Source organism: Cynocephalus volans, chromosome 8 (genome assembly GCF_027409185.1).
Source record: "Cynocephalus volans isolate mCynVol1 chromosome 8, mCynVol1.pri, whole genome shotgun sequence".
NCBI lineage: Eukaryota > Metazoa > Chordata > Mammalia > Dermoptera > Cynocephalidae > Cynocephalus > Cynocephalus volans.
This window is the reverse complement of record NC_084467.1, coordinates 134,454,268-134,467,889: the sequence shown is the minus strand read 5'-3', so window position 1 is coordinate 134,467,889 and position 13,622 is coordinate 134,454,268. Positions and strand designations below refer to the sequence as shown.

Below are 13,622 nucleotides of genomic sequence, written 5' to 3'. Positions count from 1 at the left end.
CCAGGGGTCTACAGAACCACAGGGCCACAAACAAAGGCTGTGGGTAGACTAAGATCTGAAAAGGCTTAGTTCTTTTCTTTAAAAGATGACCGGTAAGGGGATCTTAACCCCTGACTTGGTGTTGTCAGCACCACGCTCTCCCAAGTGAGCTTACCGGCAATCCCTATATAGGGATCTGAACCTGTGGCCTTGGTGTTATCAGCACCACACTCTCCCAAGTGAGCCATGGGCTGGCCCTTGAAAAGGCTTACTTCTAAAGTCATGCTCATTCTCAGGAGCATGCAGTCAATGCTTATAGCAGCCTTAGATAGGAAATCTTACTTTTTCTTTCACTGTTCAACACCATCACAGAGAAAGGTAGAAGCAGACAAGTCAGAGAAGCTAATTCTAATGAACCTGATATTAATAGAAAAAAGCAAAAAGCAATAGCAGCGTGATTACCCCATTTTACCACATTTCCCTTACCAACCGGTGCCAAATCCAAACAGTACCTTGGTGATAATGCCTGGAACATAGTAAGTGCTCAAGTGCTTGTTATAGTTACCTAGTTATAATCTCCCTCTGTCATGGCTTTTATTGCAGAGGCTCAAGGAATATGATGACATAATGGAAACGAACTATTTTGCTGCTTCAGCCCAGAAAGTTTATTGCTCTAGAGATATAAAAGTTATTTTCCTGAATCCTAGCAATATTGTCCTTGTTAACGGCCAAGTCTGGTTGTTAGACAAGCACTTTATAAGTACTTCACCTGAATTCCAAATTCCATTCAACCTTGGTCTATCTTGCACCCCAGAATGAGGTGATGCATTGAGGGAAACGGAGTGCAATACCCGGCTACCTTAATCCATCTGCTTCTCTTCAGCCATGTACCTCATCCCAGCAAAACAGAGGTATGTACCTGTTGGGGCTGAATAAAGCCAATTAAGCAACACAACTCCATAAAAATTATCACTCGTTGCTGCTTTCTTCCACATTAAATAAATTTTTTTGTTGGAATAATTTCTATAGATTACAGCACTCTCTAAAGAAATATTCAGAAAAATATTTGGATAGGAACAGGCCCAAAGGATAATCTAAAATTTAATGTCTGGCAACAACTTTGAACTTTTAGCTTACTTCTAACCCTCATTTTTTTTTTTTTTTTTTTTTTTACTCTTCTCTTTATTCAAGACAAACTGATAGCAGAAGGCTGAATAATCTGTCTCAACATTTTGGGCATTTAATCTTCCAATGTAGACAGCCCTCCAAGAAGCTCCTACAATGCTAATAAGATACAGTGCATCCATCAAAAACACATTTGATTTTCTGTGTCTCCTCCTAATCCCAATACAGATAATTTTATCAGCCCTCTGTAATCCATAACCAACACCTGAGAGCTTCCAAACCCCAGTGGCAAGACATCACCCACGTTACATAATTAAGGCCACGGAAACTGACAGTTCTTTTACCAGGTTTTCTGTGGCACAATTGAAGGCTTTTACAAAGAATGAATTAAACATGGCTAGAACTGAGAAAGGCCACAAACAAGAACAGATCTATGTTTATATTCCCCCTCTCCCAACAAAGGGCACTACTTCAGAATCAGTAACCTCTTTTTCCTATTAAAATAAGTGATTTTGCCCACAGTGTGCCTTTATCTTGGAGGGAAGAGATAAGACTTTGTAAAATAATTGCCAAGGGTCAAGAAAATACACAAGTGCCAAAATAGCTGGGCATGAAGTCTGCAGATCAGATAAGACAGTGAGAAGCTCCTGATTTAGATCTCTGTCTGGCAGAAACAAGGGCTGTTATGAAGGAAATTGCTTTAAAAGGTTGTAGGTTGGGGACCATGGTGAGGTTGCTGAAATCTAAGGTCCAACACAGAAATCCACCTGAGAGAGGGCAGATATCAAGAGGCTGGAATGCAAGCCTGGGACTCAGTGAAAAGGAAGTTTTGGTGTCTACATCTGGGCTTCACTCAAAAGAGGGCACTGTCTGTCTTCTCTTGTTCCCCTATAAATATTCTGTTATGTAGAAACCCTCACTCCATGCATATGGCTCCCTCGGGTCTTTTTCTTTCCTCCCCTTTTATTAAAAAAAAAACCTTACAGTTTATAATTTAAAATAAACGTCATTAACTTGAGAAATGCTGTTGCTTTCTCAAAATAAAACAATTGCTTAGATCTTGCTGAAAGAGATTTAAGACCCTTTTAACATTATATCTGAAAGCATAGAAGGCATGAACTTTTCCTATTTGTGTAGTTTATGTACATATGTGTGAATATATATGTATATATATTTGCATTTATATAATGTCTGTTTAATATGTAACATTCCATACTTCTGATAACAGAGGTTGCATTCAAGATGACATTTCACACCTCTGGAAGAAAGGAAATAAATTAGTTTTCATGACTTTTTCTGTCCTATAATAAAGCCATGGATGACAAATGTTAAAACTGTGTTGTTAGGACAAATCTACCAAGAGTATGGGAGTAACAATTGAAATTTGCTACCCTCACACTTTTTTTCTTTTCTTCTTTTTTATACAAGAATAATCATTACTTTTAAGAGAGTGATGCTTCAGATTTGGATTTCCTTTCCAAATTTAACTGAGAGAATAAGAGGAAGAAGCAGCAATTTAAAAGTTAAAGATGGAGATAAAATTACCCTGCCCATAGATCTCCTAGTACAAGGGAAAAAATTTTTATTCCAAACAAAAATCATAACTTACAAATAGAATTTTTTTAAAAATAGGAAATATTCAGGAATTCCTGCTATGGTTTGGTTAGCCCTTTTCTGTGTGGAAGAAAGGGTGTTGTTTATGTCAGATGGCTATGAACAGCACATCTGAATAACCTCTCCAGTGGAGAGTAAGTGATGACTGCTCCCACCACGGGGAGGAAAGAGCACAGGACATATGATGAGGAAGATGCTATGTAGAGACACAAATATTCATAGTTTTGTAAACTTTAAAGAGGAAAAAGAACACCCTTTATTGCAATTGGGGTAATAAAAAAAAAAAAAAAAAAAAAAAAGCCCCCTATCTAAAACAGAAAATTCCTACCTGCTGTGGACAGAGGAAATAAACATATTGACAGGAGTTCAACAGAAATCACTCCTAAAGTCCAATTTTGATGCAACAGCTTTTATCTGTGTCCTCTGAGATAGTGAATTCTCAAATCAGATTAGCTGTCCAACCTGAACCAGTCTTGGTTGACCAGTGGGATAAATTATTATTTTGTATGGATACTGATATTTGCACGTTTTCCTAAAGGAGAAGGGGGCCAGAGTAGGGTTTTTTAACTGGCAGATGAATCCCTGAAAAATTCATTCTGACGATGTCCTATCCTATTGCACTCCCTGTGCTTCTACCAGATAGATATGTGGTCTCTACCTACTGAACCCACAGGCTCATTTCTCACTCACACATAGTTCCTACTTTTCCTCCTCTAACAATTGCAGTGCTTTCAACAAGAGGAAAACAATAATAAAAATAGCAATAATTAAAAAGGTAATCTACATTATTAACTTCCTTTTGGTATATTACAGTGGTATTTTCTGTACATGGCCCAGAACCAAGTTCCCTATGTACATAGAGACATGGGGGAAAAGCATTGACCTTGGAAGTCTTTGCCTTATGCCCTGAAAGACAAAGTTTCTTTCTCCATTCAAGAGTTTCTCACCACATCGCCATTTTGAAGTAGCAACATTCTGTAAACCTGGAGGGGCTGGGGATAGGAGAACAGGTCAATTTCCTTCTGTCTCCTTCCATAGTCTCTCTGTTCACAAAGCCCGTCAGCAGCTGCTGTTTTTGAATTCACCATTCTCCGTGATGGAAAGCTTGGTGGGGTTGGTGGGGGAGATGCCATTGCGGACCTGCATGCTGTACCGCTCCTTCACTTGGGTCAGTGCGCTCATCAGTCTGGTGTTGGCTGAATCCAGGGACACGATCCGTTTTTCCTACAACACACCAATCATGGCTTTATTCAGGCTACATATAGGAAATAACACTCTTTCTTTACTGAATGACTAGTCCAATGCTTTCTCTCAAACAGCAATACGCATGGTGCTTCCCAGACAAATGGAACGTCTCTGCCTCTTTCTGCACACTGGTCAAGTTCAGCTTCCCCTCAGCCCAATGGGTCTCCATTTATTTTCTCTCTACTTTTTCCTTTCAGCACAGCAGGACTTGTTATGAATAATCTCTTGGGAAGTTAGGCCATCATGTAGAAATGACACCACTTGGTCCTTCAGACTGTGCAACAGGGGTGTCAAGCTGCCTTACTGTACTAAGTGCTTCTGGTCAAAACTGAAACACGGAAATGAAGTGGCAAAGAAAGAAGCACCAGAGGTTTCATTTCACAGAGGAGAAGTGCATGTGATCTATGGGTTCTTAGCCTTGAGAGAGGACATATAAGTCACATTTGGAAAGAATTCACATTGTGCTCAAAATTAAAACAATACATGGTGGCAGTTTAGAGTCACCAATAAGGTGAGGATGCAACAGCAAGAGGGGAAAAAAGCAGCCAAAAGCTCAGACCAAGGAGTTACTTGAATATGGGGAGGGAGATGTGGCTGAAAGGGGGATGCCATAAACATAACACATGAGAACAAACAGAGAACACAGGCTCCTAGACCCATTCCAGCTCAGAGTTACTCCGGGAAAGCTGCCCAATAAGGAAACTGCTTACATTTTACTTTTGAGTCTCTGCAAAAAACCCAAATGCTTTAGAACCAATATTTTGGAACCAAGTGTTGTTGAACACACACACAAAAAAACAAGGGGAAAAATGGGCAGAAAAAAAAAAAAGAAAAGAAAAAGAAAAAAAAGGCAATTTAAAGGAAAGTGGGACCATCTGAATTAAAAAAAAAAAAAAAAATCATCCCATCAAAACATCATCAGTCTCAAACATTAGGAGAGACACCCTAACCTTACTTCAGCAGCTAGGTAAATCATTCCAGAACTTCTCTAACACAAAGTACATATTTTTCAGAAAACAAGTTAACGCAGAGAAGGATAGTCTTTACCTATGCCCATGAAATCAAAAAGAAAACAGCACATGAAGAACAACCCCAAAGCCAAAAGGAGCCTTCCTAACCTGGGAGTTTTTGAATTTACTCAGGGAAAAGCATGGTAAAGGTCAGTCATGGAAAAGTTCAGGGAGGAGGTAGGAGGACAAAGGGTTGATGCTACTCCTTGCTATTAAAGCAGTAGCTTCACAGGCCACCAGATAGCACTGCTCTTCTGGGACATATGCTGCCAGGAGCGTGCACAGTGCAGACACTGCCCTGGAGGAAAATCTAGGTAAAACCACATACAACTACGGCATCAAGTAATGCTTTCCTCTTATCGCCTGCTTTGCTGGGGAGATTTGTATGGCAGTAGTGCTGGTAGTCATAGTTTCAGAAGTACTTAGAAAAAAAAAAAAAAGCTCATGCTTGTTATTATCACTTAAAAAAAGTCTTCCTTTCCCTGATGGAGAACTCAGGTGGTAAGATATATAAAATCAGCATTATTAACACACCTCTAGTATAATCTGGTATAAGATGCTTTTTATTTTGGGAAGATAACTAATTTTAAGGGTAAGCAAAACTCAAAGAAAAAAAGATCTGCTGATTTTTTAAAAAAACTTAGTCCATGGAGATTACTGAGATAACAAGCACATACATTTTTTTAAAGCCAGTAAGGACTGGCCAGTGGTTACCAAAAACAAGAGGTAGGAGCCAAATATGATATACCCCATCCCTGTGGTTAGGAATGATCTCTAAACAGATCAACTAGGAATTTCTTGAAATGATTAAAAAAGAAAAGAAACTTCAGTATTGGGTTAAATTATAAGGCCCCAATACTAAGGAAAGCAGGGTTTTCCAGGGATCACCCAAAAAAATCAGTCATACACGAAAACTTATTTGATTCTTAAAGGGTCAAAAAGAAGGCTAAGAATGATTTTAATTATTTATTGCCTACAAAGGTAACAACTGAAGCCAAGCAACCTCCCTACTACATGGCTGAAAGTTTCCAAGTAGAGAGACTCCCTTTGTAATCCCCCCGACTGCCAACCTCTCAAAATAAAACGAAAAGTAAAAGAAAAAAATCAAATAGGGACTTTCGAAAGTCAGGTTCAGTTGGCAAAAGAGCTCTGACATTTCAGTTCTGCCTGGACTGGAAGGCAAAGCGATCTAGTCCATGCCTGACAGGGTGGGTTCAAGGTGGGGAGCAGCAGGAGCTGGAATGTGTAGGAGGCCAGCACACTGGGCCAGGGCTGGGAACTGCTCAGCTAGAGAACGGACAGGTTTACTTGCCTGTTTGAATAATTTCATCTCCATTTATGACCTGTAATTTAACACAGCGGAGATATCACTTGCAACAGTAACTAGGCAGACGCTTTGCTTCTCCTAGGAGGAAGCCCTTCTCTGTTCTCCATCCCACTCACATGGAGAAATCCTGGGAGTCACAGTGTCTCTCACATTTGGGGGTTAAAGGCGGTATATTCCCTGGTCTGATATTTATCAGACCATGGATCCTTAGTACCATCATTAGGATCCCCTGTCCAAGCTACAAGGTCCAGAACAGGTGATCCTGCCACTCGCCAAATGGAGTGCTCATCCTTATGCAGTTCCAGTTAGAAAGCGGCTGACGCAGGCCTGTGCCCTGTAGCATGAACTGACTCAAGGAGAGAGAGAGGTTGAATACAGGGACAAGCCTTTCCTGTGAGAGCACAGGGCTGCTGAGAGATGAAAACCGGTTCAACAGGCACCTGGCTGATAGTGTTTTGAGAAGTGTTGGGTTCAACTCTAGCATAAGGAAAGCAAATGTATTCATTCAGAACTATTATTTGCTACCAGTAGCACCAAAGCGCATGTCAGGATGTATGGTTACATCTCTGGGAAACTTTCACTCCCAAACATGTTTTCCTTCTATTTAATGATGCCAGAAGGGCTGCTCTGCTCTATCAAACACTTAAGAGGTAAGATTTATCCTTACAAAAGAAAGGATCTAATATAAAAAGTCATTCATTACAAAGGATGCCAAAGGATGTTCAAAATCTTTTGCTATAATAAGATCTTAATGTATTAGTAAGCTAACAGCTGGAGTTGAGAAACCTTTCTTTTAAGGACTCTATCATTTTATTTTTGACTACCTTTAGTGTTTATGACTTGTGCTATGCCTGGTGCAATGGTTTTCAAAATGTGGTCTAGTGGATTCTCGAAGTACTCTTTAGGGATCCATAGCGTGTGTCTGTCAGAATAATTTATTATACAGTAATGCCCACATTTAGGTAGGTAATTTATTATGTTTAACCAAACCCAGCATGATGTGACCTATTAGTTGAGAGTGGTCCTTGTTGTTGAGTGGTCAGTAGGAGCAGCTGGATATTGATCTAAGGAAAGTCGCTTTGGTTCCATCAAAATAGTCCAGGGAACCAAACCATGTGAAAATCACTGCCTTGAGGTATGGACTCAAAACGTTAACTAGTTTAGCCAGACTGTAAGTCTGATACTGGCTGCGGCTTTGAGGATAACATTTCTCCCATCCCTGCACAGTGACACTCTCCTGGTTAACTGAGAGAAGGTCCTTGCTTTCCAGAGCTTTTGAGCCCTGATATATCAGATTCCCTCTCTCGCTTTCATCTTCTATGACTATGATTTCTGCTTCATATCCAGTCAGTCATCTTGCCTTAGATGTCAAAATAGGGGCGGGGTGGGGTAGAAATCTTCAGGAACTAATGATGAGGCTGTCTTGTCAGCACAGAGCCATTACTGTGACACACTCAAGCTCCCTCTACCTAAGACTGATAGTTTTAGATCAGCTGAAATTATTAACAAGGTCTGTTTTATCTTATTTAGTACTAAAATTTCTCCTGGTGTGATTATTAATAGAACTCTCCCTGCTTTATATTGCTATATTGAAATTCCAAAAGTGAAAACTTAACACTAGTTTTCCAGACTAAATTGCTTTCTTTATCCAGGCTTGTTTCTCCTAAGCCTCTGGGATGAATCTTTTTTTTTTTTTTTGGACCGGTAAGGGGATCGCAACCCTCGGCACGGTGTTGCCTGCACCATGCTCAGCCAGTGAGCGCACCAGCCATCCCTATGTAGGATCCGAACCCGAGGCCTCGGCGCTACCAGCGCTGCACTCTCCCTAATGAGCCACGGGGCCGGCCCTCTGGGATGAATTTTTACAGTATGTATATATAGCAAGATGGCTTTGTCTCTACCACCCTTCCCTCACCCACCTTGGGGATACCTAGAAAGTTTTCTAAAAAAGGACCACGTAAGATAATTACAACAGACCTTTCTTTTGGTTCTTAGCAGGTCTCAATGTCCAGAAACTACAGAGTTCAAGAATCCAAAATATTTGGGAGAGCTATTCTGATAAGAGAGCATCACAACCCACACCCAACCTCCACGTCTAGTGTGTTTGAAGGAGTATGAGGCCCATGAAGCATTCTTCCCATGGCTATGCTTCCAGCTTCAATCCCAATTCCTTTAAAAAATAACCCCCATCCCACATTGACCCTGTAAGGAAACTAGACTGTGAAGTGCATGTTTAAGGATATTGGGGGCTCTAACATATACGGACTGCTGGCTGATACGTAGAGAAGGGAGCAGAACATCTATGCATAAAGTCCTTAGTCTAATTTTTATTTCATGGCTTAGGGGTGAGAAATGCAAACCTGGCTGGGTTGTCTTCAGGGAGGTGCTAAAAAACTGTACCTGCATTTTATTATTTGTTTCACTCTGATAAATACAAACATATTTTTTGCATTGATAAAGTGAAAAGGAGTTAGAAACATTTCCTGCCTCCTGTGATAACTGATGTGTCCCTGTGAGGTGCTCCTGGCAGCCATCATCCCATTGGTGTCACAGGTGTAAGCTATGGTGAGTGGAGGCATAGGTTCTGATTTCATCTACCTTTCCTTTTTTTGTTTTATCAAAAGAGGCTCTCTAAGCACAACAAAGAAGGGCAGCCAAGCACATTCCAAGCAGCAATTCCAAACCCTGAATCAAAAGACTAACGAGAAAAGGTACATTTTACCACCTTATCTTTCCCCTACAATTCTATTACTGCCTGGGGCTAGAGGTTGATGGCAGTGGACGTGACTGACAAGACCGTCAACAGCACAGCCAAGCAATGGTCAGTGGAGGTCACAAGCCAGACACATGCAGTGCACTTTTCTCCATCATCCCCTTGGAGAAAGCCCTCCTTTACATAAGGAAAGAAGCAAACTCCATCATGCACTAAGTAGAGATTTGTCAAGCAACTGCACTAAGTACACTATTACTTTGCTGGGTTAACAGACTTGTCACCAGTGAAAGAAAAAAAAAGTAATGGAGGTCACACAGAAACTCATTTAATTTTCAAAAGGTAATGCCGAGAACGTTTCAATGACCCATTTTCCAGTACCTGCCTTGGCATTTGCAAGGGTGGGAAGTCAGGAAATAACAGTTATTGTAAACAAGTGCCTTCTACTAGATTCAGAGCCTGCTTACCTGTGCGTCAATTATTTTCTGCTTTGCATCAATAACTGCTTGCATCTCAGCATGATCCTTCTTCAATTCCTCTTCTACAGCCATTAGCCTAGAATGTAGCAGGAAGGAAATGTCAATATTTTCAAAGAGAGGGCTAGGTAATGTAGAGAACAAGAAACTCAAAACTCATTATAGTTCAATATTTCCAGTCCTTCCTAATAAAAGGCCTGCAAACATCTTTCTTCTCTCCCACCTTGGAAGAAGACATGCAAGGTTGATTTCTCTGTGACCAGATCCCATGCAGTTTCATCTCCTTTGAAACAGTATTACCATAATCATTTTCTCCCTCTCCTCTATCAGATCCTTCCCTCAGCACAACTTATTTCACCTTAGAGTATCAAACCAACCAACAAAAAAACAACCCTCTCTTAATGTCAAGTTAACCTGTAACCACTGTCCTACCTTTCTTTCCTTGCACAGCTAAGCATCCTCAAGGAGTACTTTATACTTGGTAGGTCTAGTTTCTTTCTCATCCATCATTCATATCTTTACCCACTGATATTTAACTCCGTAGCTATATTTAAATGACTTTCAGTAAGACTGCCAATTACGTCCATATTATCAAAACAAAAAACCTTTTTTGTCCTCCGTTTATTTGACCTGTCCATAGCACTTGACAATATTGAAGCATGTGGTAATGAGCATGGACTCTGGAGCCTGACTGTCTGGGTTCAAATCTTGCTGCATCATTAACTATGTGACCTTGGGCAAGAGACTTAATGAATCTGCTGCCTGTTTATTTGTAAAATGAGAATAATAATAATGCCTATCTCAGAAGTTGTAAAGCGCTTAGAAAAGTGGTGACCCACAGTAAGTACTATGTAAGTACTTGGTAAAATTGAACACTCCTTATTTTCCCTTGGCATCTGTGACACTCTCTCTCTGTCCTCTGGCCCTAAAGATATCCAGTGAAACTCCTTTCCATGTTTCTGGACTTGTTTTGAAAAACTAAGTTAGGCTTGGACATTGGAAATTTAGATTTTTTAAACCTAGTCCTTCTCTAAGACTTCTAAAGTGAGCCACTAAGTTTTTATTATTTTTCTCATTGTTATGGTTAAAGGAAAACAGCCTACCTTTATTTTCAAAGGAAGTGCCCTAGGTCTCATATTAGGATATTTGAAGAGATATAGTCACTCACCACATTTGTACTGAGTACCACAGAGTATCCACAGGGTTGAAAATGGCTTTGTTGCCATTCCTTTAAGATTCTTTGCATCACCTCCCCACCTCTCTGTACCCCCATCTAGCCCACGCCTGCCACCAGGTGGTCCTCTAACCTGCTGATGATGCTTTTCATCTGGCAGTCTTTCTCTTCCTGTTGTCTGCGGAGCCGCTCCTCGCTGTCCTCCAGCCGGGCCTTGTATTCCAGCAGCAGCTTCTGCATCTGCTGCTCCTGCACCAGCAACCGGCGTTCATACTCCTCCAGCCGCCGGCTGGACACTCTCAGGCGCTCCTTCAGCTTAGTAATTTCTTGTTCATACTAGAGCAGAGGAGAAAAGGCACCAAAGACAAGGAGAGAAAATCTAGAGTTACACTGGTTTTAGGAATTAGCGATTTACTTTTTAACAACGAAACTCTAGGCACTGTAGCTAGATAATGCCTGAGCTGCCATTCCCTATGCTGCTGCTAGTGTTCTTTAAAATTATCAGCTGGCACAAATGTTAATGGAGCCTTGCCCTCCCTCTAAAATTACATTTTAAACCTTAACTTTGCATTCCAAATTCTACATATTTATGTATCTTTCTCCACCTTAAACTACGAATTGCTGCAAGCCATATCCAATCTCTGATGGTATCAAACGGGAGGGGGCAAAAAGATTAAAAACTTTGAGGCCTGACAGGTCACTTAAACCAAAAGCCCTCTTGTCTACAAGAGAGAAGATTTCTGTATCATCATCTGTACTGTAGATCTCTGACATATCTTGGCTCATCAGAGCGTCATTCCTTTGCTCTACTAGAACCAGTCCTTTGAAGCACAAGCAACGTTTTTATAATGTTAAGCCACTAAATCAATACATAGAATTTTATGGCAGGGTGGGCTATTGCTGCTTTCTTCCTAACTATAAAAGTGTAAAATATTCAGGTCACAAGCACTAAGCAAAGGCCTACATGTTCTCTAGGGCTGATTAATATTGCCTCTTGGCCCATTTTCATGATGTGCCATTTTTATCTGTCGAATGGGGTACCGCTTGCTGGAACATATATGCCTGTGTGCTACTAAGAAGCTTGATATAAATTCAGTAATTCAATTGGTTACATGGCCCTTTCTTATAGCAAAGTTGTGGTTGCAGTTTTAGTATACTGGAATGCCAAATTTTCCAGGTGATTGAAAAGTATAAGCTTTCCTACGGATGGTCTACTTACATTCATTAGTAATCAATGATAAATCTGTATAGTGCTTTGTAAAATGCAATTTACTTACACACAATATTATCTCATGTAACAACCAGTCAACTAGCTACTACTTACCCAACATGGTTCTAAACTACACTTGTTAATCCAAAAGGTCAAGGGTGAGAGTTTTAATGACAGTTCTGAAGAGGTAGACTGCATTAATAAACATAGTTTAGGATCATGCTGATAAGTAAGAAGATACTAATCGTCTGGTTGCCAATTAAATGTGATAGTGCCATATATGATATCAAGGTTCTTGTTTGATAATCCTTTTTATCTCATGTCAACTTTTCTTAAAAAAGCCAAATGCCAAACAATAGATAATATCCTTTAAGAATTATCTATAGAGCTAGACATTCTTTAACCAGAAAAGGCAAAAAACCAAAAACAAAACCCCAAAACTGAAACCATATTGTTATCAAGATATAGAAAGGATGTCTAGTCCTAAGGTAATTTTGGCCTTGGTTAAAGACTAACAACCAGTTTACAGAAACACTAAATATTCAACTAAAATGACTAGAAATGAATAACAGAGGGTCCTTTACAGAATCTACATAAAAAATTATAGCTAAACTACCCCCCCAGCATGATGAACATTTTCCATATATGTAGACATACATATACCACTGACCTATATTATCCACAGATATGTATATGATAAGAGGAATAGGGTGGATCACGTCCTTGGCTAGACAAGAGTGGCCTATTGCTAGTGGAGGCAATAAGCTAATAAGACGAATTAGGTTCTACCTTTTCAGCATGCTTGGCTTCATCTTGATTTTGCTCAGTTTCTTCCACATCCTCTTCATATTGCCCATTGTTCAGTACCCAGGCTGCTGTCCTCTCTACTGGAGACATTGTGGCAGAGTCCACAGGTGACTGAACCTGCATCAGAAATAGTTATTAGTGTGTCCCAAAATAGCTCACCCACTTACGTTTTACAAAGAGAGCTATTCTTAGAAGACATAACTGTGATCCCCCCGTTTTCTAATAAGTGTTCTCAGCTTTAAGTAACATTTTATTAATGCCAAAGCTAGGGGTGGGGAAAGAGAATACACATTTGTATAAGAACGAGCTATTCTTAATAGAAATTTGTATGTATCACATCCAAGAACTGTCCTTTTTCTCCCTCTAAAGAAAGCCAAGGCCTTAAAATTGTTAATTTGCGCAGTGCTCCAAACTCTGTTAGGTACCAAATTATGAACTGATAGAATGGGATAAAGAAAGCATAACTTGACGGTTAGTTGCTCAGGTTAGGAAACATCTGTTTAAACCAGAGATCATCACGAACCAAAGAACTGGTTAATGTTAAACAAACTCACAAGTTGCCCATTTACATATCAGAATGCTAAATACTTAGTTTTCATATTAACCATTTAGAGAAAGAGAATGACAAGTGATATTGGTTGTCTTTACAGAACACTGACTTCTTTATGGGTTAAGACCACTCAGGAGTCCATATTTTTAGACCAGAAAGTTTCTTGATGAATACAGAATCAAAACAATGGATACTGGATAGCATACCCAGTTAGGATAGCTAGATAAATTGTCCTTTTCCAATATAGGTATATCAAGTGTTAAGAATACTGGTCTTGAGTAGCAACTCTGCCACTAAGTAGTTAAATCACTTAATCTCTTAAACAATATTTTCCTAATCTATTCAATAGGGATACCACCACCTTCATCATTACCACCTATCCTGAATGACAGTTC

General features: G+C 39.9%; 1 protein-coding gene across 4 annotated transcripts in view; it reads right to left on the bottom strand.

Moving 5' to 3' along the window:
• Positions 1 to 1,134: 1,134 nt before the first annotated feature.
• The window catches only part of RASAL2 (RAS protein activator like 2), a 347,490-nt gene continuing 335,002 nt past the window's right edge, over positions 1,135 to 13,622 (bottom strand). For 3 of the 4 annotated variants that reach the window (XM_063104403.1, XM_063104404.1, XM_063104405.1), the window contains exons 15-18: positions 12,660 to 12,794; positions 10,794 to 10,996; positions 9,478 to 9,565; positions 1,135 to 3,942 (exon numbers count right to left, since the gene is read on the bottom strand). In XM_063104403.1, the coding sequence (XP_062960473.1) occupies positions 3,778 to 3,942; positions 9,478 to 9,565; positions 10,794 to 10,996; positions 12,660 to 12,794 (591 nt within the window). In that variant the 3' untranslated portion in view covers positions 1,135 to 3,777. The remainder of the gene's footprint in view (positions 3,943 to 9,477; positions 9,566 to 10,793; positions 10,997 to 12,659; positions 12,795 to 13,622) is intronic. The other variant, XM_063104406.1, reaches the window with a different exon arrangement.